We start from the raw sequence: 26,280 nt of genomic DNA, 5'->3' as shown, positions 1-26,280 counted from the left end.
TCTGGAGGGGGGGGTGACCGCTCAGTAAGCCACGGGGAAATTAATCCTGGCTGTTGGCCCTGACTTTCCTGCTTGCCAATAAGCTGGTGGAATACAAATCCAGAGGAAACCGAGAACACAGGGATCATTTCTTTTTCTGGCGTGGTGGAAAGACACTGTGAGGAATGTGTTGGAGAGGGCAGTACTCCTCAGGCCGGAAGATGCAGCTGTCAACCAGGTTGTGTAAGCTTCTCACCTTTGGGGGATTGATTCTCTCTTCTCTGGCTGGTTTGTGAATTGTTGCTTCCAGTCTTGGTGTAGAGTTTGGTTTGTGGCAGCCTTATGGGAGTAGGCTGAATGGAGCACATTTGTGTAAATAGTTCAGGTTGCCATCGACTTACAGCAACCCTGTAGTATTTTCAAGACAAGAGATTAAGATTTGCCATCGCCTGCCTCTGCGTGGTAACCCTAGACTTCCTCAGTGGCCTCCCATCCAAGTACAGCATTTACCAAAGAAGTCCAGGAACATTCTCCCAAGTAAGTAATGTGCAGGAATATTGCAGCCTTGTCTTTGACATGGAGTTTGAGGCATTTTACTTTAACTGCTTGCTAGATGGTCCTGTGTAGTGTTTTTTGTTTACTCATTTTTGGTATTATTTCAGGACATGATAGGGAACAGAATTATCTGTTAAAAATGGCCACTGAACAGCACCATTCATTTCAGTGGAGGTAGTGTGTGTGTATATGCCTTTTCACACTGGGACCTGTCTTCTCTGCTGAAATTGAATAAGAATACCCTCATGTGCAGGAACATGTGGACCTATGGATTAGTGTATTTAATTTAATTGACTTTCCTTACAGCACACACTATAACAGGAGTAGCCAAACTGTGGCTTGGGAGCCACTTGTGTCTCTTTCACACATACTGTGTGGCTCTCAAAGCCTCTACTGCCCCATTGGCCAGCTTGGAGAAGGCATTTCTCTCTTTAAATCACTTCTCCAAGCCAAGCCAGCCAGCAGCTTGGAGAATGCATTTTAAGTTAAAGTTGCTTTCTTTCCATTTATCTCTCCCCCATCTATTTGCCTGCCTGTCTGCCTGCCTTGTGGCTCTCAAACATTGGACATTCATGTCTTGCGGCTCTCAAACATCTGATGTTTATTCCATGTGGCTCTTATGTTAAGCAAATTTGACCACCTCTGGACTATAACCTCCAACAATATTATCTCAAACAACTAAAGTAATCCAGGGAAGTTATAACAAGAGCCTTGCTGGATCAGACCAAGGGTCCATTGAGTCCATCATAATTTCCAACAGGGATTACCTTCAAAATTTTGGGAAGCCTACAAGCAAGTCATGAGAGCATTAATCCTCTGAATCAGGTCAACTGCTTGTGAACACAGCAGGTGCTCTTTAGCTGTCTTGGCTGATCACAGAACAATCACATAGGTTAGGCTGGTCAGTGGCTATTGTGAGATATCTAAAAGGAACTCCATGTATAGAAGTAGTTTACTTTGGAGTGCCAAAACAAACAGGAAATGACCAGCATCATGTCCTGTTTGGGAGATTCTAGAAAGGAGGAAAATTCCAATTCAGCAAAAAAATCAAGTGATGCAGACATTTTTTTAAATGTCTGTTCTTGGGCAATAGCAAATTTTTGGAAAAAGATTATTCTCATAGTTTATTATCTTTCTGCCACCTGTAATAGTAGGGGAGGGTGGCTTGGTGGTGTCAGTTTTACATACAGAGGATCCCAGGTTCAATCCGAGGCATCTCCAGTTAAAAAGAACAGGTAGGAGGTGATGTGAAAGATCTCTGACTGAGACCTGCTGCCAGTCAGAGCAGACAATACTGTGAATAAACAATTTTTATTAGTAACATATGGTAGCAAAACTATATCTACAACTTATAAAAACTTAAAGTAAAAGAAAAAACTTTCTACCCCATATCTTACTTTTCCCCCACCCCTCAGAGCAGACAATTCTGACCTTGAACTTGTTTATTTAATGATCGCTCACTCAATATAAGGCCGCTTCACATTTTCAGCCTAGAGAAAGGTTTTGTCATGGTTCAGCCTGAGTCGTCCAATCCTGATGAGACTCGCTGCACTATCAACGGCACAGGAACGGCAGAGGCAAGTCCTAGCATACAGTCAGAGGTGGGGAGGGAGCACACCCTCCGCTCTCATGAGCATTTGGCCTGCTGAGGAGTCACCCCCAGAAGTCAGCACCTTGACAACCCAGGGTCTAGATGAGACATCATGAGTGGTATCACTGTCATGAGGGGCCCCCTTCATTTCCCTCTTGAGAGTTCTGGCACCTCTTTTGGGGGGGGAGGGAACCCTGTTCCAGAGGATCACCTGGGACTAAGGATCCCAGGCTGACAGCTCACTCAGGAAACTTAGGAGACTCAGCTAGCATAAAAGAGGAAGCAGCAGACAGGACAAGCATGGAAGCAACATGTTGTGCTACCACCGATGCCATCAGACAGTTTGCTCTCCTGAAACTCCTGAACTGCCTGACTCTGGACTAGGATCCTTGGACCTGCTCAATGATTACGACTCTTGGACCTGTGCCTGAACAACCTCAGGTGGTTGAACCTTGCTTTCTATGTACCGCTCTGAACTGGACTCTGCTCTCTCAGTAACTGACTTTTGGACTGAACCCTGACTTCAGAATTTGGCTTGGACTGCACCTAGACTCTGACAGACTTACTACTGAATTCTGCTGAACGTAGGAACTTATCCTGAGATCTAGTGTGTGATATGAATGCTGGACACTTGAATTCTAATCCCTGACCAGCCAAGCTCGAGGGAGTAAGCGTTGTGTGACAGTTGAGATGATAAAATGAGGAAAGGCAGCCCTGCATTTGCTGCATCATGAAGAGGAGGTAGGATAGACGGATAGTGCAGGCTGCAGTGTTTGAGCCAGGAAACAGGCAGACTGATTCTGAACATAGCAGTTTCACTGATAGACCTGGGGGAGAGATAGGGTTGCCAGTCTCCAAATGGAGCCTTGGAGAACTCCTGCTTTTGGAACTGATCCCCAGCTGGAGAAGATCAGCTCCTCTGGAGAAAATGTCTGCTTTGTGGACTCTATGGCATTGTACCATGCTGAGGCCTCTCCCTTACCCCAGACTCCACCCTCTCCCAGATCCACCTCCAAAGTCTCCAGGTATTTTCCAACACAGACATGGCAACCCTAGGAAGAGCAGAAAACTCCCATCTGGAGTCCCTTCTAGGCCTCTGATGCTGGATGCTTCTCACTGCTCTGCATGTTAGCAGAATTACTTTGGAAAGTGCTGCTGGCTGGGATTTACCTGCCTGCTATAAAACAAGTTGAAATTAAATAAGAGGGGAAGCTCCCATGGAAACAGGCCCATAAATTTACATGGGAAGTTATCCTCTGTGCAAAAGAGACTCTCTTTTTAAAACATATATATATGTATGGATTGAACAGTTAACGTGCCCCAAACTCTTAAGTGTTTCCATTGGAAAGCTGAAGCTTTTAATGCCGCCTGCCTAAATTTACGACTCAGCCCCACCGTTCATCTTTTTAAGGGCCCTATTACAGAGTCTGTTCTCTGTCTAACTATAGGGGATTATTGACCTCAGGGATCAAGCAGCCATCTCTTCCTTGCTTGTAGGGGGTTTTGCAAACGACAGGGGGGGGGCGGGGTTGCAGGATTAGTGAATGGGAAGTTTTGTTGGATTGCGGCCATTGGGGATATGGCTTCCCAGCAGCCTGATCCTCATCTATGAGTAATGCAAATGGGGAGCAAGAGGATGAATATGTGACTCTGACTTATCCCACGATAGATCAAAGTAGGATTCCAGTAGCACCTTTAAGACCAGCAAAGTTTTATTCAGAATGTAAGCTTTTGTATGCATATGAAAGCTTACATTCTGAATAAAACTTTGTTGGTCTTAAAGGTGCTACTGGAATCCTACTTTGTTCTCTTGCTTCATCAACACGGCTACCCACCTGGATTTATCCCATGATAGTACAACAGTCTATCTGGTTTTTTGACTGGCAGCAGCTCTCCAGGATCTCAGGCAGAGAAAGGGCTTTCCTGACAACTGGTACACCTTTAATCCTTAACCCAGAGATGTTGCCTATTGAATCAGGACTTTCCACCTTCAAAGCATTCAGCTGTGTCCCCCTCCTGCCAGCAGGCAAATGTCTAGGGAAGCAAGAGGTATGAGAGGACCATACAAAGAGTCTCCCAGAGAACCACCCAGCCAAGATCGGTACCTGGTTCTTGTACAAGAAATGGACCCATTTTCACTGGAAGGCATTTATAGCCAGACCAGGATGGAAGGAACCATAGGGCTCCTGAGTGGAGGTGGGAGGTGAATCTCTACCCTGAGGCAGGGACAAGAAGATCCTGTTTTCCCTCTTATTGGCACCTCAAGAGTGTCTCTTAGATGTTAGATTATGAATGTATAGTGTGTAGTACTGAGATGTGTAGTATGTAGTTAGGTTGTAAGTTGTTGTATGATTGTATTATGGGTTTGTTTTATGTTTTCTTTTGTTCTATGTTTCCTTCTGTTATGTGCAATCCCTTCTTAATAAAAACTTTTTCTATTTAAAAAAAAAGAGTGTCTCTTAGGCTGGAAATAAATTGTTTTCATGGGCTTTAGGAATTTCTACAGTTAATCTCTGGGACCACTGTTCACAAGTCAGGCTTTTTCTGCTCTGGCTGTTGCCACAACCCCTGCATCCGAAGTGTTAGAAGGCATTCCCCCTTTTTGCTATCTGGGTACTGGCCAATAGCACCCTGCAGCTAGATGGGGAAACAATCTCACCACAACACAGGTGGAAACAACTGCACAGTGTGTAACCCAGACCTTTCATGTTACTTGCCTGTTGACCCCACCTCATTTACCTTCATCCTGGTGACTGGTCTCTGGTGAAACCTGTCCATACCAGAGGATAACATGGGAGGGGGCTTCAGATGGAGCATATCCAGTCAGTGCAGATAAAGTGAGGCACAGTTGTGGAGGTCCTAGTGCATATTTAATACACTCCTGGTACAAGAGCATAAAATGTGCTTCCATAGTATGGATTCTGTCAGGAGCTACTCACCACAAGTTCCTAACTTCTCTTTGGGATTCCCTGATGTGTTTTTTGCCAAAACACTTGATTGTTAAAAGATCAAGTGGCTGGAGAGTGCCTTCTCTGAGACAGGGCTTTTTACTCTACAAAAGACAGCTAAGGGACAGATACCATGGGGGTTTATAAGATTGTGGGCAGAATGCAAGAAGTGGAGAAAGAAGACTTTTCTTCCTCTCCCAACGTGGGTGGGGGGGGGCAATTGTAGCACAGTATGCTACATTTATTGTACACATCACAATGGAATTGTCTCCTCACCCCATATTTTTATGAGTTGGTTTAGTCTCATGGGGTGGAGTCTCTCCTTTGTTAGTATTGTTTGTTGGTTTGAAGTATAGACTGCATGAGCTCCCTTGTCCTGAAACTGGTTGTTCCCATCCCTTTATCTTCTTGTTAATAAACAGATGTTGTTTTGAGCACACCCATATTGGCTGTGTGAATGGGTGTGCTGTATGAGCAGAAACCCGAGCGTGTACTCTAATCCTGACGTACAAGTAAAAAGGAGCATTTCACATTGTCAGTAGTAGTCCTGTCTCTCCTTTTGGTCTCTCTCTAGTACTGTACATCATGAATCCACGTTATACCCTTTGACCACTACTGGAGCAGTTTGAGCCTCCATCAGATTTATCCTTTTGGGGGAATTTAGAGGAGAACTGGAGAAAAGGGGAATAATTAGATTCAAAACAGACAAAAGGAAGCACTTCTTCACTCAATGCAGCATGAACTTCTGGGACCCATTGCCACAAGTGGTAGGGTTGTCCACTTGGCTTACATGGCTTTCGAAGGGACAAACTCACAGAGCGCAAGTTCATCACTGGTAATTAGACACAATGGCTAAGTGAAACCAGCACAGAGGTAGAATATGTTTGTATGTCAATTGTTGTGGGTCAACAACAGGGGGATGCTTTGGCCTCCATGCCTACTTGTAGGTCTCTCAGATGCATCTTTTGGCCACTCTGGGAAATTGGATGCTGGACCAGATGGATCTTTGGCATGATCCAGCAGGGCTGTTTTTTCTGATTGTGGTCCACCATCCCTGTGAACAGACTAACACTACTATTTTTGATCATTCTTTGGGGGGGGGGGGGGGTTTGGGGGGGAGGGGAGAGTTGCCAGGTCTGTGCTGGAAAATACCTGGAGACTTTGGGGGTGGAGCCAAGAGGGCAGGGTTTGGGGAGGGGGGGCCTAAACAATGCCATAGAGTCCCCCCTTCAAAGCAGCCATTTTCCCCAGGGGAGCTGATCTCTGCCAGCTGGAGATCAGTTGTAAAAGCAGGAGATCTCCAGTCCTCAACTGGAGGCTGGCAGCCCTAGCGGGAGGGAGATGCACTTTGTCTCATCTGCCTCAGAATTCCTGCACATCATGGCCTAGCCCATACACTCAGGTTGCTGGGCCAGACCCATTGGGCCTCACACTCTACAACCTGCCCAACCCACTCTCCCTCATGTGCATCCTAAAGGGGAAGATCAGTCATGGTAGGCAAAGCCGCCTTTCAGAAAAAGTTGTCCAGCATTGGCTGATTTCCCTATGGAAAAGCTCTTAGATTGGCCTCCAGGGAACTTCAGAATCCTTCAAGAACTCAGCTTGGCAACTCCTGTGCTAAACATGCCAACTTTATGTCCAAAGACTGGTGCCAGGGTGGTGGTTGCAATGCCACCCAGATCAAGGCCAGAATAGCACCAGGCTTATTGCTTCTCCAGGCAGGAAATGGCAAGCAATCCTTCTTTGGGGGGGGGGGGGAATACAGCCGAGGACTGCTTCCTCCATTATATGTTGGGAGAGAGAAAGAAGCAGCAATGATCATTCTTTTCTTTTGCCTATGAGGACATTTATTGAAAAGACAAATGTAACTGTTTTGCTCTTTGGAAAGTGTGGAATGGGAGAGCACCGGCTGGAAAGCATTAGCAGCACTGTGGGGAGGGTCCTGAGAGTCTGATGAATGAGCAGCTGAAGAAGCAATAGCAGGTTTAGATTATGGCTTTCTTTTTTTAACTCATCCTTTTCCAGTTCCCTAGCTGCCACTGGCTGCACACCTATGCCCACTATTTCTCTGTAGTGTTTTCTGGAATGGCGTATTGAAGACTCCATTTGAGCCCCAGTTCTGGCCAAAACTGAGGGGAGCAGAGGATGTGATAACTGGCAGCAGAATTCAGATTTTCCGCAATGTTTGCCTTCATTTCTAAATGGGGGGGGAGCAGAGTTTCTAGCTCTTATGTTTACAAAGATGTGCATAGAAATGTCTGGGTGATGTCAGCTGAAATATTGGACAACACCAGGGCTGTTGAACAGTGGCATGGGACCAGGGTTCTTGGAGGGTCACATCCACTCGTAAGAACTTGGCTGTGCTTTGAGATCAGCTTCTGGTACCTTGCTTGGCAGGCCTTTGTGTTAGTTAAGCTGAGGTGAATGGCTACATTGGACAGGACTTTCTGAGCTGTGACTTTTTTGAACTGTGGAACATCCTGCCTCATAGAGTTTGTCCAGTTCCTCAGTTCTGACCTGCAGACTTGGCAGGACTTTTTTTTTAAATTGTTTTCACTTTCACTGCTGGTTATTGTTTGTCTTTATTATAGTGGGCTGCTCTATAAGAGACTGCTATATGTACATTTTTGTAGGGTTTTTTTTTTTACTGTCCTAAGGCATTTTTAAGAATGATTTAGAACAGGAAGGCAAGGCACTGATTCCCTAAATAAATAAAATATGAATTTCAGGGATCCAGTGGCTAGAGCATCAGTACCCTGTATTCCTTTTAGGATGAATAGTGAAATTACATCAATTGGTAAAAATATTGCAGAATCAACTATGCCCAAGGAGCAGCTGTGAAATCCAGCTGTTCTTGGTGCAAAAGATGAGTTACCTGGATGCAGAATTTCAATTTCTTATTTATTTCCCCCCTCCTGCTCTTTTTTTTTTTTAAAGTCTTTTCAATTCACTATATACACAGCCCTGGGCATATTAATTTTCCCAATCTTCAGAACAGTCTGTGGAGTATCTAGGGAAGCCCAGTATAACTGCCAGGGAGCACTTTGATACAGCAAGATATTCTGTTTTTAGTCTGGTGTGCTGCTTGCACTATAGCCCCCTGCTGTGGAGCTGAGCTGGTGTGTGGAAAATGAAAAGGGACTGAGGGTGCCCCATTGGGTGTGGAGTTTTGCTGCACCAGGGGTTCTTCTTGTGGAACCCAGTACATTGGAGGGGCCTCTTCTACAAGGAAGTGGTGTTAGAAGATCCCTCTGTATATTTGTTAGCACTTCAGAAGAAGAGATCCAAATCAAATGGTTGGAATCATTTGTAAAAAGATTATCTAATTGGCTTGTTGTAGCCATTCCCCCCACCTCTATAATGGGCTATTCCTTGTGTAACAAGGATCCTTAGAGAGTGCCGAATAGTGACCAAGGACCCAAATATATTATGTTGCAGATGTGGGATCAGATTTCCTGATAGTTTAACTTGAAAAGCGGTAGTGAAGGGCCCCTGTGGGGTCCAGACTGCAGTGGCAGTGGGCAAGCTCTTTCTCCGTGCAATGTGTCACCAGTCAAATACACTGGTAGACAAAAACATGAAGGTACCTGTCTGCCCATCTCCACAGGTCAAAAAGCAACCCATAAACTTGTGCGTGTGTCCAGTTTCAACTGGGGAAATGGCAAAAGGGAATAGAGCTGATACCCTTCTTTCTCCAGCACTACTTTTCCCATAGTTGTGTGTTTAGAGGCTACACTACTGGGAAGGGGATCTGATTGCAGACCCCAGATATAAGACAAGGTTTGGTTGTGAAACAGACTTATAGCTAGTAGCGTTACCAACGGCAAGGCCTGTATTTGTCTGACCACTGTCAAAATGGCTTCTACTGAAGGCTGAAAAAGGTTAATGAAATCTGGACTTGAAATCAACTCTGTCCCCTGACCCATCTGGTTCCCCTGATACCACCCAAATGGACAGAGCTGGTGTAGCACAGGGATTGAGGGAGACCCCTGCAACCCAGGTATTTTTTAGTTGAAATCTTCCTTAGTTCAAATCTCCCCATCCCATCTGCAATATGAGTATGATAATATTGGCCTTCCCTTCAGGGCTGTTGTAAAATTACAAGAATATAATGTATGCAAGGTGTTTGGGGCACTAGATAATACCTTAATAATATTCATTGTTTCTTTAAAAAATAGAAAGTAGATTCAAAGAGTTCAGGACATTTCCCATCCCTGTAGAACTACAGGTCTAGAACTGTGTGACCCTTTATACCAGAAGCTGAAAGAAACCCCTGATGTTTCAGAGCTATCTAAATGCCTCCATTAACATTTCTGTCTGCAAGAGCCCCCTCGGATTCACCAACGGAGCCCATTCCCTCCTTCTCTCTGTATTCAAAGCATGCTGGAGCTCCCAGCCTCTCTTCACAGAAAGGTGTTTTTCCCCCTCCCAGCTCAAGTCTTCCTTTGCTCTCTCCCTTGCTAATTACATTCAGTTTCAAGCAGATGTTCTAAGGTTAACAAGTGTCTGTATTTTGGGAAGTCAAAGTCATGAATTAAAAATTGTTTCATACAAACTCTCGGCGACCTTGGAAACAGCGGAGGGTTGTTTCTTTTCCCTTTAAAGAGGGGGAAAATGTAAAGTTGAGCTGCTTGAAAGAGCAGATCCTGGGCCCTTCTCTGATTCATTCCCTCTTCCCCACGTGTAGCACAATCAGTAAGAATTGCTAGTGCCTTTTAAGTTTGCAAGGAGATTCAACCCCTCCCCTCAATAAATGGAGAAGTTATTTCTCCTCTGTAAAGTGCAGGGCAACGGAAGGTTTTTGAAGGTCTTCCAGGATTGTGAATTTCTGATGACTCCTTGTGGAGCAGGATCCGGAAGGCATTTCAGTGTTTGAAAAGATCTCCTTGAACCAGAGATGTGAACTGGATTTATGAACAAGGGGGAGGTAGAAGAGAAGGAATTTTAAAAGCCGAGGAGCCCAAAGGGGCTAGACGGACCTTGCCAGGAGGCTGCTACAGGGGCCCGCCGAAGAGGCCAGCAGAACACAAGGAATGATGCATGTGGGCAACTTTCGATTGATGCCAGACTCTTTGCCCATGGCCTGATGTCCCCTGCCCATGTCTGGAATCTCAGGTTTCATCTTTTTAGTAGGCAGAGGACCTGTTTCCTCACTTTTGTTACCAATACATAAGATTGTAATGTCCTCCTATTGTCAGTCTGCTCGTTTTTTCTAACCTTTCCCGATGAATCACAGAATCACAGTCAGAAGGGTCTATAAAGGCCATCTAGTCCAACTCCCTACTCAATGCAGGATCAGCCTAGAGCATCCCTGACAAAGGTTTGTCCAGCTCCTGCTTAAAGACTGCCCGTGAGGGAGAGCTCCCCATCTCCCTAGGGAGCTGATTCCATTATACAGAATTATATATATATATATATTATATGAGTAAGTTTATGTTATTGTTGAAGCTATTGGATGGAGGGGAAGCTACAGCCAAGTGCCCTTTCATTGGAATTGGACCCAGCTCTGGTAGAAACACACACACACACACACACCCCTTCCCAACTACCAACTCTTTGCCTTTCCCTGTGCATGTCTGTAGTAGATTTCCACTGCCTTCCAGGAACCACTGGTTTTGCTACATTCAGGTGGAATGCTGGAGCTTGCTTAGCAAAACAGTGGCTGCAGCCCAGAGGAACCATTTTAATGCTATCCCAAGGCTCCTCAGGCATTTACAAATTGTTTCCGCATCTCTCGGCCCAGTTGGCGGAAGAACACATCAGGGTAAAAGGAGCCACTTCTAAATTGTGTACTGCTGTCAAAGGCTTCTGGATTTGCCTCCCTATCGGGCCGATTCATTCTTTTCTTTCCCTGAGTCATCCAGCAAATCTTCTGGAAGGTACCAAGTAGGAGAAATCAGAGAATGGAATCGGAAGAGCAGACGGATCACGTCATGAGGTCTCAGTTGTGTCCAAGGACAGGTGGCTAGCTTGTACCTCCCCAGAGGGATGCCATAGGAGCAAATATGTGAGATAAATGGTGTCATTAAGCAACATGGACGTGCGGGGATGGTGCAGTTGCAAGAGCACATGGGCTTGCCCTTTTGGATTTGGGAGGACTGCTGGGCTCCAGAGCCTTTTCATTGCAGCTGGCTTCTGGGTCGAGATGCTGCTTGGCTGACCCGGTGGAATGACAGAAGTGCAGAAACAACTCCAAGACAGTTGGTTCCACAAAGGCAGAAAACATGGGAGCGGTGATGCACTGCCCTGTGATTCAGTTCTCAGTGAGGACAGGAGGACAGTGTGTCAGTATTGTTTTACGGCTCCACCTTATGCGCTTTTATGCTCTGGTTTGCTTTTATGTTTATAATAGACTTGGTTTGTTTTATTTATGTGACTGACTTGGCTTGTTTCACTGATGTGTTTTGTTTTTATTGTCTGTTTGCTTCTATTCTTGCGAGCCACATCCAGCAGGTTTGGAGAGGCAGCACAGGAATTTTCTATAATAAATGAATAAAATTTGGCAATGAGGAGGAGCCCCTCTAACCTTCCAGCATCTGCTGTGCTCTGTCAGCTTTGGTTAACTCCTTCCTGGCATTCAGTTCCTAAGTAGCCCCACTGATGTGTGACTCTTTCCTGTTTGCCCTTCAGCAGTGATCCTGGTTTGCTGATTCAAAGTCTGTGGAGTGACACTGAACAGGAAATGGGAAGCAAAGTGGTATGGTGTGCAGACAATGAGGAAGAGGGTGGGAGTGCAGCAGTCTATGGCCTGTTCATTATTCTCTAAGCCCTGAGCTGAACTGAGAGCAGACAAGGAGTAAATCAGCAGCCATCATGGGCCAAAATCACTTGTGCCTCTGAGACTGCAATCACACACACTAAATAATGCACTTTCAATCCACTTTCAGTGCATTTTCCAACTGGATTTTGCCAGTTCACACAGTAAAACCCAGTTGGAAAGTGCACTGAAAGTGAATTGAAAGTACACGGTTTAGTGATGGTGACTGCAGCCTGAGAGTGATTCTGCTGTCGGTGTGCACATGTGAAAAATGGGGGATGCTTTAAGGGTTCAAAAACGTTTATTCACTTAACAATGTGTTTATCTTCCTCTCTAGTCCTGCAAGGAAACAGGGAATATCCCTCTTTCCCCTCCCCTTTCCCATCACAAAGTTAGGCCAAAAGTTAGCATTTGTCCCAAAGTAAACTACCCTGAGTAAAGATTTGAACCATTATCTAAAGGGAAAACGGCATATGATGTTGTGAGCTTGGTGGTGGTGGTATCTCCCAACATACACTTCAACCATAAAAAGCTTGGGAGGGGAGGGGCTGTATTGGGACAGGGCACATTTGATTCTTTCCCCCACACTGTTTCTCTAGTAGAAATCACTGACCCACACACCTCAGTTGCTTTTAGCCTTGGCATGATAAAAGCAGGTACCTGTTTATTTTCAGTGGGGCTAGTTGTGGGAGATTCTGTGGGGGAAGGGGCATGGTGGGGAGGGTTAAATCTGTTCTGGCCTATCCTTGTGGTCTCATTATGAATCCCCACCCCACCAACCCATGACTGCATTTTCCAATTAAAGCTACACATTGGGAGGTCTGGTCACAGATCCTTGACATAGCTTGTTTGTTTGGCCTTCAGGCAGCAGCAGGTGTTGCTGGGGGGGGGGAGACTCTGGGGGACTAATGGTCTGTTTCTGCAGAGAACAGTTGCATATACAACTCCTCTTGATCTTCACAACAGCCCTGTGAGGTAGGTTAGGCTGAGTAAGGGTAAGTGGCCCAAGGCCACCCAGATGAGCTTCACAACTGAGTCTAAGTCCCCAAGAAAGCTGTGAGTAACCCAAAGTACAGTTGCCCTTCCTAGCGTCATCCTGCCAGGGGCCTTGAAGCGGAGCCATAATACCAGAGTGTGATTTTCACCCTCCTGTTATCATCGTGGGTGAGGAAAAATGGCTTGCAGATGTGAAATTATGAGGGAGAGAAGGCATTGATCTGAATGCCAGGGAGATGAATCCTCTGGAGCAGCAGCCTGCCCTGCCTTGTGTCACAGATGGATGGGAAGGGCTGTGGGAACCGAAAGGCAGAAAAATGGCTGGGGGGGGCAGTTTTGCTCCTTGCCCTCTTCAGAGATTCCCGGGATGCCCACACATTCCAGGGCAAGGCGGGGTATGGTGCAGAAGGGCATGGAATGCTTGCCACTGCACCCCTCCCACAGGCAGCCGGGCCTACAATTACAGGGTGGCTTGGACTCCCTGTCGTAGTTTCTGCCTGGAGGTACTCCGTCATTGCTGTGTGGCTGGGCGTGCAGTCCCACCAGGCAGATGCTGGTTGGTAGACAACAGGGGAGCCAGTTTCCATAGAAAGCAGAACATTTTCTCAAGGGCTGAGAGGAGGGGAAGGTGATGCATGAAAGGGAAGAAAGGGATGGAAGTCAGGTCTAGATGGGGCACAGAGGGTGTGAATGTGGAGCAGAATGGGTTAATGCCAAGGTCTGGACTCTATGGCTTCTGAGCCAAATGTAGCTCAAAATATGGCTTTTTAAAAAAGGAACTGAAGGCTTTATGTTAAGGTATATCTGAGGGGTAGATGGGATAGTATAATAACTCCTATGAGAAGGAGTGGCTGGCAAAGATTTTTATGGGACTCAAAGGATCCTTGGAGAAGCTTTACATAAATAGAAACAATAGGGGTAAACAGCTGCCAGATGCGCAGGTGTTGGACCATGTGTAGATTTATGCTAGTGCACTAAAGCAATTGTACAGGGTGCTCCTGTGTATATTTATGACTTATTGTGGGACCTATTGTGTGCCACTTCAAAACCTGTGGTTGGACTGCAGAAATTTTATGGGTGGTTAATCAACACATCAATTATCAGTAATGTCAAGGTGCATAGTTTTGGTTAGGCAGAGAGTCAGTTTGGTGTAGTGGTTAAGCATGCAAACTCTTATCTGGAAGAAACAGGTTTGATTTCCCCACTCCTCCACTTGCAGCTGCTGGAATGGCATTGGGTCAGCCATAGCTCTCACAGGAGTTGTCCTTAAAAGGGCAGCTTCTGTGAGAGCTCTCTCAGCCCCACTCACCTCACAGGGTGTCTGTTGTGGGGGAAGGAGATAAAGGAGATTATAAACCATTCTGAGATTCTGATTCAGAGAAAAGGGTGGGGTATAAATCTGCAGTCTTCTTCTTATACTGGCTCTTTGGTGATCTCTTGCTTTCCGTTTTGATGTAGTTTGGTTCTTTAGTTATAAAAGTTTGCTGACCCTTAGATTTATGTACTCTCCATGCAGCTGGCTACCTTTAAAAAGCATTTGGAAACTTTCCACTGGTTCCAAGTGCCAGGGCAAGGCTATTAACTGGTGCTCCCTTCAGAGAGCCAGCATGGTATAGGAGTCAGAGTGCTCAGCTGTTCTGTGATCTGGTAGGCCAAGGTTCCAATCCCTACTTTGACATCAAAGTTTGCTCAGTGACCTTCAGCCAGTCATTCTTTCTCAGCATAATCTACCTCACAGGGTTGGTGTTGTAAGGACAAACTAGAGGAGGGAATGATATTGTAAGCTACTTTGGGCCCCCATAGGAGAAAAAATGTGGTCTACATATCTAAAGAAAGAAAGAATGAAAAACATATCTCCCCAGTACTGAAAGGAATCCATTGGGTTTCAGTGTGTTTCTGACTTGAATCTAGGGTTGTCAGGTCCAGCTCAGGAAATATCTAGGGACTTTGGGGGTGGAGCCAAGAGCAAGGTTGTGACAAGCAAAGTTGAACTCCAAAGGGCATACTGGCCATCACATTTAAAAGGACTGCATTTCTTTTAAACGCCTTCTCTTCATTGGAAATTATGGAGGATAGGGGCACCTTCTTTTGGGGCTCATAGAATTGGACCCCCTGTTTTTTTTTGAGAAGAGGGACCAGATATTATGCTGAAAATTTGCCTCTACCTCAAAGAAACAGCCCCCCCCCTCTGAGCCCCAGATATCAGCAGATCAATTCTCCATTATACCCCACCCACCCCCACCTCTGCTTTCTGCTAACCCTGAAGTGGGGAAGGGCCTCCAAACCAGGGGATCCTCTGCCCCCCCAACTGGGGATTGGCAACCCTACTTTGAATCCCAAACACAGCTGTGCTTCTAAAACCCTCAAGTGCTGGGAACCTGAACAGCCACCTTCTCACATCTCTGCTCCCAGAGATCAAAGAAGGCTTAGGAGTCATCAGATAAGAGGACAGGCCCTTTTATGGATTAGAAACAACCTAGCAGCCCTATTACTAATGGCGGCCAAATTTCTAATAGCCAAGCAATGGAAAACAACATCGTGTCCCACGATACAACAGTCGCAGGCAAATGTGTGGGAAATTGCAGCCATGGACAAAATAGCAACGCAGATCTATGTAGCGGAAATCCCTGCTAAAGAAAACAATTTTCTAGAAAAATGGTTCCCCGTTTTCAAGTATGTTAATACCAGTGCAGACGTCAACTCGCATATCCCAAAGAAATATCTCAACTTCTCGTTTTACTGATGTGGTCTCCTATGACTTTGACATGTGCTTTATCTCTGGGGATGGAAAACATTAATAGTGTTAAGATAAGATGGTAATGCATTTGGAAATAATTTATGTTTAATGTGTTTGATACAAAATGTATATTAACCCTGTGAAAGATGGTTGTGAAGAAAGCAACTGTTGTAATTGTACCTTGTATTTTTAAAAAATTTAAGAAAATTTTATGTTAAAAAAAAAGAAGTTGGTTAAACAACAGGGAACTGAGAGTAGGAATAAATGGATGGTTCTTGCAATGGAAGAAAATGAACAGTGAGGTCCCACAAGGATCGGTATTGGGATCAGTTATTTAATTTATTCGCAAACGATTTGGATCTATCCAGATTGGATGAATGGGCAGCAATGTGGCAAGTGAAGTTCCCTGTATAAAAGCGGAAGATGATTTACATTGAAACAACCAGTGCTAAGTTTCAAGTATCTGCTGATGGGCTCTGAACCGTCAGAGACCAAGAAAGAGGTCTTGGGGTTATAGTGGATGGCTCAGTGAAAACGTCAACCTAGAGTGCAGAAACAATGAAAAAGCAAACTCCATGTGGGGATTATTGGGAAAAGGATTCAGAATGAAATGGCAAATCTTGTAATGCCCTCATACACAGCCATGGTGCAGCCTCATTTGGAATATTGTATACAGTTCTGGTTGCCACATCTCAAGAAGGATATTGACGAGCTAGAAGTGCAGAGGATGGCAACCAAGATGATCTGGGCCTTTTTATTTTAGGAAAAAGGCTAAGGACAGGACATGAACACATGAAGCTGCCTTATGTTAAATCAGACCCTTGGGCAATCACAGTCAGTATTGCCTACTCAGGCTGGTAGCAGCTTTCCAGGGTCTCAGGCAGAGGTCTTCCACATTATCTGCTGTCAGAGCCTTTAACTGAAGATGCCAGGTATTAAACCTGGGACTATCTGCATACCATGCAGATGCTGTACGGTACCGCTGAACCACAGTCCCTGAAATAGAGGATTTATAAAATTATGCATGGGGTGGAGAAAGTGAATATAGGGAACTTCCCCCCCATTCATGCTAGAATATGAGAATACCCAATGAAATTGATGGGCAAAATGTTTAGGAGTTACTAAACAAGTAGAATTCACTGCCAGACAGATTTATGGAGGAAAGGTTCATTAATGGCTAGTATTTGTGCTTAGTTAAAGGAACCACCATATTCAGTGACAGTAAACCTCTGAAACCCAGTGCTAGGAGGCAACATAAGGGGAAAGTCTTGGCCTCTGTGCCCTGTTTGTTGGCCCTCCAGGACAATTGATTTGCCACTATGTGAAACAGGATGGTGGGCTAGAAGAACCACTGGTAGGGTTGCCATCTCCCCTTGTCGCTCTAGTGGGGGGATTTCGAAGACATTCAAGGGGAGGGCAGGGATGTGGCGTGATGTTGTGCAATGCACCACCGTCACCTTGAAGTGATGTCATTGCATTGGTGATGCCAGGGGTGATGCTCTGGTTTTTGGGTGCAACTCTATGAAAAATTCAGCCTCAAACCGTAGAGTTTTGCCCCAAAACCAGAAGTGTCCCTGCACATCCCCAGTGTGATGACATCACTTCCAGGACACATCATTACATCAGGGATATCATGTGGCAACGTCCCTGTTTAGGTGGGGAGAAGCCCCATTTGGACTTGGGGCCTGGCAATGCTAACCACTGCTCTGATCCCACAGGACTGTTCTTATGGGTGGTAAGTGGTGGCAGGGCCTTCTCAGTTGTGGTGCCTCACCTTTAGAGTGCTCTTTCCATGGGGGTGCACTGTTTTCACCTGCTTAAAAACAATTGGTTTTCAATATTCTGCTGTTGCCTATGAATATTTACTTGTGTTTTGACTTGTTTGTGGCAATGGATTTTAATGTTTGGGAGAATATAAGAAGCTATTTTGTGGTGTCATTTTGGGCAATTTGTTTGGAAAGGCAGAGACACCAATGTTTGTGTAATAAGCATGTGTTGGCAGGTGGATGGAGGGGGTGGAACGGAGAAAGATAAAGACCCTGCTGAGATTTGAAGCTGTCTTTAAAAGCTGCCGCAATAGATGTGAAGGAGCATCACTTTCACTGTTGCCGCCATGTTTCACTGACATGCATGGGCTGCATTTGCTGCACAGTACAGGGTGATTCATGCTGTTTTCTCAAACATTCGTGGCTGTCAGGCTTGGGGGTACATCTTCAGTCCTGGGAGACAGAATTGCCAGCCTCTCCAGTTAGCATGTGGAGATCTGCTGCTATTACAATTGATCTCCAGGTGAACAAGATCAAACAAAAAAGCCCAGCTGAACAAGATCAAACAAAAGCCCAGGTGAACAAGATCAAACAAAAAAGCCCAGCAGGGACTCATTTGCATATTAGGCCACACATCCCTGGCATCAGCATTGTTCCACACAGGACTTTTTTGCAGGAAAAAGCCCAGCAGGGACTCATTTGCATATTAGGCCACACCCCCTGATTCCAAGCCAGCTGGAACTGTGTTCCTGGGGAGGGAAAGGCAAGGGCAGCATGGATGACAGTGTGCTGATATGGTTTGGCTTTGTTTAGTTGAGGCCTGAGGACTTCAGGACTGATGTTTCTCTGATTTATTATCATATTAGGCCTCTCTGTCAGGGTGCAATAAAACCGCTTGCTGAACTTTGAAATTGCATTCATCACAATAACAATATTATATATAAAAACACAAAATATCTCCGAGCAAGCAATATAAAAAAGGGTCAGGCCAGAATAAAAGCCATATTTGTTTCATTGTAAATTGCCTTGAAGGCCCAGATCAATCATGACTGGCTGGAGAGGACCTTGCAACAGGGCCTGTTGGGAGCTCTGGAGAGCAGGTTGCCACGCCCGTCTCTGTCCAGATTTGCTCTAGATAGCATTCGGCTGTGAGGTTAGGAAATTGCATGTCTGGAAAAGTCCCAGGCAGACCGCTGCGCTTGCCAGATTTAGCTTTCCACATCACAATGGCCACAGGGTGGCCCTATAATTTCCAGCCTGCCCTCAAATCACATACAGCTCTCTTCTTGGAGATGGGAAGAGGCTTCCCTTGAGATCTGTCCAAGGGCTCGAGCGCTGGACTTTCCTATGCTTTCATGCTATGCTGAATCCTGACCAGCACAATAAAAAAGGAGTCCAGTGGCACCATAAAGACTAACAAAATGTATTCCAGCATACGCTTTGGTAAATCAGAATTCCCTTCATCAGCTGCAATGGAGTGTACATCCATTAGGGTGATGCTTTTACAGAAAAGCGGTGGTGGGGGAGAGGGAGCTATTCCAAAAAGGGGACTTTTTAAAGCACATTCTGATGAAAAAGTAATCAGCTAACTTGGATGGTATGAGTGCTGCTACCAGCTGATCTTGACCAGGTCTCACTGTAGAATCAAGCAAAGCTCAGTTTCAACCAAGACTTGCCTCCAGAGTGCTTCCTGAAAGTCAGGAAATTCTTTTGAAAGCAGTGTTGGACCAGGACTTGGGTTCAAATCCCCACTTGGCCAGGTCCAGTTGTGCGCTTTCAGCCTAGCCTACCTCAAAGGCAGTGTTCCCTCTAAGCTGAGTTAGCGTGAGTTAGCTCACAGATTTTTAGCCTCCAGCTCACACATTTTTTTCTTAGCTCAGGAAAAATGGCCCCAGGGCACAATAATTTATGCAGTAGCTCACAACTTCAGTGCCAGTAGCTCAGCATTTTAATACCAGTAGCTCACAAAGTAGAATTTTTGCTCACAAAACTCTGCAGCTTAGAGGGAACATTGCTCAAAGGGTTGTAGTGAGGATAAAATGAGAAAGAGCAGGAGTGCCACATATGCTGCCCTGTGTGCCTTAAAGGAAGGATGGGACAAAAATATAAAAGATAAACAGAAAAACAAGCCCTTGATCATGGTAAGAGAGAGTGTCTCAGAGCATGTGTAGAGTGCTTTCCTTCAGACATCAGGACTTCCTAGTGAGTTGATGTCTGGTGCAAGATTCGAAGCCCTGCTATGAATCACAATGCTGCATCAGTGTGCACAGTTAGTGTAATGGAAGGTTACAGGTGTTTTTTCATAGCACTTGTTATCACATGGGGGCATGCTCGCCCTCCCTCCAGCACTTGTCAAACACAGCAGCTTTCAGTCTAGCTCAGGCAGCAAAGAGTGCCTTTGACTCTTTTCTCCTTTCTTCAGAGACTGCAGATCAACACCTAAATTCCTCAAAATATGAGCTATGACCAGCAGTGATACCAGCAGTTTTGCAGGCTGTTGTTTTTCACAGTATTTTCCACTTGCTGGCTGCATTAGGGGCAGTGTGTGTTTTACAGTGCAATCCTAAACAGAGTTGCATCTTTCTACATCCATCAAACTCAATGTGTCTAGAAGGCAGTAACTCTGTACAGGATTACACTGCTTCCTTGGCCAGAAGGAAGTCCTAAGAGACAGTAGCCTTTTCCGTGCAAAGTGTGGGTCCTGGAGATTTGCAGGGGGAGGAGTTGTGTAATATAATCTTATACCGTTTTCGCACACAGCTTACCTCGCAGTCACAATCCTGTTCCCTCCGCAGTGTCCAGTCAGATTTCCCACCATCTGCGCTGGAGTTACTGGAAGTGCTGCAGCTTCTGCGTAGCAAACGTAAACTGGGTTTTAGCAATTTACGTTTGCTACGCAAAAGCCGCAGCACTTCCTGTAACTCCGGCGCACATGGTGGGAAATCTGAATGGACGCTGCGGAGGGGACAGGATTGTGACTGCGTGGTAAGCTGTGTGCGAAAATGGTATTAATTTCAAGCACACAAGCAGGGCAAGTGGAAGCCACTGAGCATCATCCTGCTGTCAAGTAGGCAGGTTCATCCAGCAACTGGAAGCCACCAGTCATCAAAGGCAGGCAAGTATTTTTTTAGGTAGCAAGCTATAACTTAAGATGTATCAGAAGGGGTTATTTTGCAGCTCAGACTGGAATGTTTGCAATAGTCATCAGGATTCATCCTGGCAGGACTCAGTAGAGGGCCCAAGACCTGTTTGCCATGCCTGCCTCTGGGAAAAGTAGTAACACACAAGAGTGTCTCCGAGCTTGTACAGAGTTCTCACCAATGCACAACACAAATCACATCTCTGGATCAGCGTTCCCTCTAAGCAGAGAGGGTGTGTTCACACTACACTAAATAATTCATTTTGCAACTGGATTTCTGCTTTTCTTCTACAGTAAAAATCCAGTTGCAAAACACATTATTTAGTGTAGTGTGAATGCACCTTTAGTGTGAGCTAATTGACAGTTTTTTAGCCTCTGGCTCACAGATGTTTGTCTCAGCTCAGGAAAATGGTCCCAGAGCAGACTAATTTATGCAGTAGCCAAATTGCTTACTCACAGCTAATGTCAGTAGTTTACAAAGTAGAACTTTTGCTCATAAGACTCCACAGTTTAGAGGGAGCGTTGCTCTGGGATTAGGGGAAAGGAACAAACGTGACTTTGGGCTGATTTAAGCCTGACTGTCTTTTGGTTTAGAAAACAAACTGCAGAAGTCAGGTTGCCAGAGCAAAATCAAGATGGATGGAGGGAGTTAATTAATACGGAGTTCCAAGCCATGTGTGTTTTTGTCTGGGAAGCTTGAATGTGGCTGATCCACTCAAAGGGCACCTCCCAGCGCAATTTTGCTACGTAGGCCTCAAACTCCCATCCTGGTGTCAGAGAGCCCACAATGTGAACTGAATCAGAGAGGCAGCATTTTGATTTAAAAGCTTTTTACTCATGCAGAGAGAAGGAAAATGGACTGGAGCCTCTTCCAGTTCCTGCCCTTTCCCCATCATCTGTCCTCGACATTCGGCATCCAGCACAGCATCCTTCCCACGCAGAAACAGAGAGATTGCAACCAAGACCAACCCTGGGATTGAACCCTGTAATCAAGAAAAATCAACGGCCGTTTACCCTCAAGCACTCTGAAAGCTGGTTTTTTTCTTTAAAAAAAAATAATAATAATTTTTTAAATATAAAACAGCAAGTTCATGAAACTGCACTGGAAGAGCATTGTGGTTTCACATTGCAACCCTGGTAAGACCTTGCTTCCTTCTTTGGAAAAATACCCACCACTGCCCTTCTCCAGCAGGTGCTTTCCTCTCATCTTCTGTGTTATCCTCACAATTTTGGCAGGTCTGATAGAAATACTTTTGTGTGGCAGCACAGGTCAGCATGGGGCCGCCTCCCTTAATTGCCTGCTTTCCCATGAATCCTTTGGCACATGGCCCAAGTTGGCAGGGTATTGCCAATTTGGGGGGAATTTACCTGGAAGGTGCCCCCCCCGCTCCCTTGGCTTTCCTGCTTTGCCACCCGCAGCTGCAAGTCACTCATTCAGAGCCCTGCTGTTGGACCATCTGCAGCTCCTTGGCTCATGTAATGTGGGGACCCCTTTTTTGGCTGCAGGTACCCCTTCCTGCTGTACCTCCAGTTAAGCACTCTGTGGTCGAGCAAGCAAAAAACCCCAAACAAACCACAGTCCCTGGTTCAGTTCCCGACATCTCCAATTAACAGATCTCTAGTTCCATGTCTTAGGAAGAACCTCTCTCTGCCTGGGACTTCAAAGGACTATTGCTGGTCAGCATAGACAAGATTGCTAATGCTAGATGGACCCAGGGTCTGATTTGACAAAAGAGAACTTCACTTGCATACTGCAGGAAAAACTCAGGAACAGTAAAGGCACTTTGTTAAATTCTGGCTGCTGCTCAGACTTGTGGAGGGTGCTGACAATCTGGACTTTTCTCAGTTCAAGGCTTCCGTGGAGACTCTCCTTTTTACATCACCACCCGCAGAGGAGCAGCAGGTAGTCCCCTGAGACAGGGCCTTCTTTGCATTAGTACCTCCCCTCAAAAACTCCCTCCCCACAGTTGCTTGCTTGGGATCTAGCCTTTTGCATTCTAGGTGCCAGCTGAAATGCAGATAGATGGGCTAGTTGTTAGGGATATTGATTTGGCTAGGAGTTGGCTTGTAGTGGGATGTTTGTTTCCATGTGGTTTTTAATGGCTGCTTTATTTTGTGTAAGCTTCAGCCATTAAATGAATATCTTCTGTGGTTTCCAGTAATCCCACTAATCAGTGGGCCCTAAGGAAGGCCTCTTCTAGGGGCTGCCCCAAAACCTGAAGCTGGCTTTCCCTCAGCCTTTGGGGTGTCTGGCTGGCTGAGGACCCTGAGAGCCATAGGCATCTTTTAATAACTCTTCTTGGTCTTCCTGGCTGTGGCCCCAGCTAATCACTGGACTCCTCCAGGCCTGCCTGTAACCCCCTTCCCCCTGCAATGCCTCAATCAGCTTCCCAGGCTACTGACAGGAAAGGCAGATGGCAGTGGGAGTCTCCTCCAAAGGTAGGTATTTCCAATGGATTTCTTCATCAGTAGTGATAGGATGATCCCATCATATCCAACAACATAGCAAACTTGCTTTCTGCAGAGTCTGAATGGAAGGCCTAAGCAGTAATCACACAGAGACACAACAATCAGCCTCTTCTGGGTTTTCTTTATTTCTTGAGGCCCAAGGTTTTAGAATTATGCCCCCTTCATCATCTTTATCTCAGGGGCCTGAACAGGGACCAAGGCACCCCACCTCATCTTTCGCCCATTGTGGAACCTTTGAACAGTTTAGAAGTATTTGCAGTGCTGAAGCAGAGTGTTCACTCGTCTGTTGCCTGAAAGTTCCTCCCGGCAGAACACTCCTCTGGCGTCAGCACGAAAAGTCCTCAATCAGCTCTCTTAATTTAAGAGAGTACTTTTGGAAAACAAGGGCCAAGCACACACATGCATGCCATGTAGAGAAGCTTTTGGGGAGCTTCCAAAACTTTTTTTTTGCATTTATCAAGAAGAATCCCCCCTTCCAATGAAGAATTCCTTGTTATTATTTTAAAAAGCAGTGTGCTGTCTCTGCCAGTCTCTGCCAATTCTCATATGCCATGCTTACCCACTCTGTTTACCTTCCGGCAGTCTGCTCTCGCCGGTTGCCAATTAATTGCAGATCGGTGTCTGCTCTCTTCCAGCAGTCTGGATAAACACAAGGCAGCCCAACTCTGAAGGAACCAACTTCAGGCTGCTGTTTGAATTTTAGGGGAGGATTGGGGGGGGGGGGGGGAAGAGAGATGAAATCTGTCATTGTCTCAGCCTAGTGCCCTGCTGGGCAGGCTTCCTTGTGAATACAGCAGTTGGAGAATAGCTGAATTTCAGCCTCTTCCAGTGTTACCAAAGATGGCACATTTAATCTGGTGGTAAAGCAGTTGCAGTTCACAGTGCAGTCTCTTTTCTGTAACGAATTTTGTGGCTGAACAGTCCTTCCAACAAAGCCATTAAAAAAAAAAAGGCCAGTCTTCTTTGTCCCATCAGAACTAACAGTCATATTAACTGAGCATTTTTCTAGCACTTTCCGTTCACAAAGTGCTGTGTGCTTCCCCCTCCCCTTTTTTTGCCGTCAAGTCACAGCTGACTTATGGTGACTCTGTAAGGTTGTCAACGCAAGAGACATTTAGTGGTGGTTTGCCGTTGCCTGCAGTGGCAGGGGACACACATGGAACACAAGAATGGTGCACAAACTTAAGGTTTTCTGCTGGTTCAGGAGGACTAAGTTTTTAAAGGTTTTCAAATAGAAAAATACAGAGCACTGATGAAGGAAGTGTGAATTACTTATTTGAAAAGAGGCACAGGGACTGTGGCTGGGGAAGAGAGCCATGCCACCTGCCCTTAAAGGTAGCCCTGCTCTGTCATTCTTGGCGTACCGGCTGCAATTGCTCAGTGGGGAGGGAAATATACTCTGCACAAGCCCAGGGGTGTTTTCAATAGCATTGCATTTGTCTTGGTTTTTTATTTCATTATTGCTGTTGCTTTTGCTGCTGTTGTTATTGCAAAAATAACAGTGTTTGAAACACTGAAGTAAAGAGAGGGTTGTGGGGGTGTTTGTGCAAGGAGAAACTTCCTCTAGTGTTGTCTTCTGACCTAACTTCACTGATTCAGAATACAGATTGTTTAGACAACTGAAAGCTTGGCTGGCTCTCCATGTGGCTTTTGATGCTGCTTTCGCTTTTCCTCATTATCAGCCAGCAGATACAGCCTTGAGAATGCACAGGAAAATAAAGCATTGGGTCACCTTCAGCCCATACTCTGAATGGCAGCCTGCCAAGCAGTGTCCCTTCTAAGCTGAGCTAGTGTGAGCTAGCTCACAGTTTTTTAGCCTCCAGCTCACACATTTTTGTCTAAGCTCAGGAAAAATGGCCACAGAGCACACTAACATTAATGCCAGTAGCTCGCAAAGTAGAATTTTTGCTCACAAGACTCCACAGCATAGAGAGAGCATTGCTGCCAAGGTCTCTGAAACAAAGAGAGGTAGGCCATGAACCAGTAGGTCCCCTGTTCAAAACCTGCTTTGGCTTGTACAGTTGCCAACCTCCAGGTGGGATCTGGAATTCCAACGTTTCTCCAGACAACAGAGATCGGGAAATGGCAGCTTTGGAGGGTGGACTCTATATGGCATCACATTCCTTCCGAACACTTTCCCCTCCCCAAACTCCACCTTCCCCAAATCTCAGGCCCCAAATCTCCAAGAAGTTCCCAAGCCAGAGCGGGCAACCCCATTCTGCTGTCTTGCCAGCTGGTGGCCTTTGGCTGGCCTTGCTCTCTTTCTCTGTAATCTGGCTGTATAACAGGGCCATTGTAAGGAGCGCTGAGAAGCTTGTATGTGATGAAGGGAGCTTTAGCCCTCAAAAGCTTATACCCCCAACATTGTGTTGGCCTCTTTGGTGCTACTGGACAGGAATCTAGCTGTTCTGCTGTAGAACAGCGAGGCCATCCTCTGCAGCCATCTCCCCTGAGATAATGTATGGGAAGTATTTTGAACATCCCAAAGAGCTTTGTAATCACAAAGCAGTATTACTGCTCCATGAAGAAGATAGGAAGGCAGCTTGCACATGCCCAGAGGTACTTTTTTTGTGCCGAGTGGTGCTCCCTCAAACGACTCTTCCCATTCATCCTATTAGTTAGAAAATTAGGAGTAGTGAAACACTGCAGGGAAACCAATTATCATAACACTGTTTCTGACATTTTGTCACATGCATGTGGGGAGGGTTTTTTTAATCAAACAACATTGCCACCAATTGAGAAAATGCTTCCATGCAGAAACACAAGCCCATAGGTACGTGTGCTGGATCCCAGGGTGGCGACAAAGCATGACAGTTTGGTGGCACATAGACCGGCAGACAGGAGGGCCATGCTGGAAAGTTAGTCTGGGCCAGTCATCAGCAGAAAACTGGTTAGACCGAGGCCAGAGTGGCACTTTTGGGGTAAGGGATGGGCTGACTTGGGAGGCTCTGCAAATTAGACGGCTACAATCTCAGCCTGACCCAAACAGGAAGGCTGTGGCTTTGTGAGGCCTTGTGGGCGGCATTCTTGAAGATTATATGAGGTTGCTTTTCAGACTGCTTCTTCCTAATCACACAGTGGTTGGTGGTGCCTGGCCACAGCTTGGGGATGCACACAGGGAAGCGCAAATGCTCCCCTTGTCATACTTTAACCGCAAGCCTTTCTGTTTTGATCCATTGCTGGGGTTCTTAATTGGTTTATTTCATATTGTTTATACAAAACTGATGCACAAATGGGGTCCTGTAACTGGGGGGGGGGGCGGGATCTGTACGGGGAAACAGAAACTGGCACTGAAATAAAGACTCACAGATTCAGGTCCCTGAAAGCGAGATTGAAACAGGAA

General features: G+C 45.8%; 1 protein-coding gene across 3 annotated transcripts in view; it reads left to right on the top strand.

The window, feature by feature from the left end:
* DAB2IP (DAB2 interacting protein) overlaps nucleotides 1-26,280 on the top strand; it is a 230,839-nt gene that overhangs the window by 110,811 nt on the left and 93,748 nt on the right. The window contains exon 1 of one of the 3 annotated variants that reach the window (XM_060251746.1): nucleotides 197-217. The exons of the other annotated variants lie outside the window; for them this stretch is intronic. Coding sequence (XP_060107729.1) covers nucleotides 201-217 — 17 coding nt within the window. The 5' untranslated portion in view covers nucleotides 197-200. Of the gene's footprint in view, nucleotides 1-196; nucleotides 218-26,280 lie in introns of those variants that run through there. 3 annotated transcript variants of the gene reach the window in all.

The sequence above is a fragment of the Heteronotia binoei genome, chromosome 12 (genome assembly GCF_032191835.1).
Source record: "Heteronotia binoei isolate CCM8104 ecotype False Entrance Well chromosome 12, APGP_CSIRO_Hbin_v1, whole genome shotgun sequence".
Lineage (NCBI taxonomy): Eukaryota > Metazoa > Chordata > Lepidosauria > Squamata > Gekkonidae > Heteronotia > Heteronotia binoei.
Note: the sequence above shows the minus strand (reverse complement) of the source record. Positions and strands in the feature narration are given on the sequence as shown.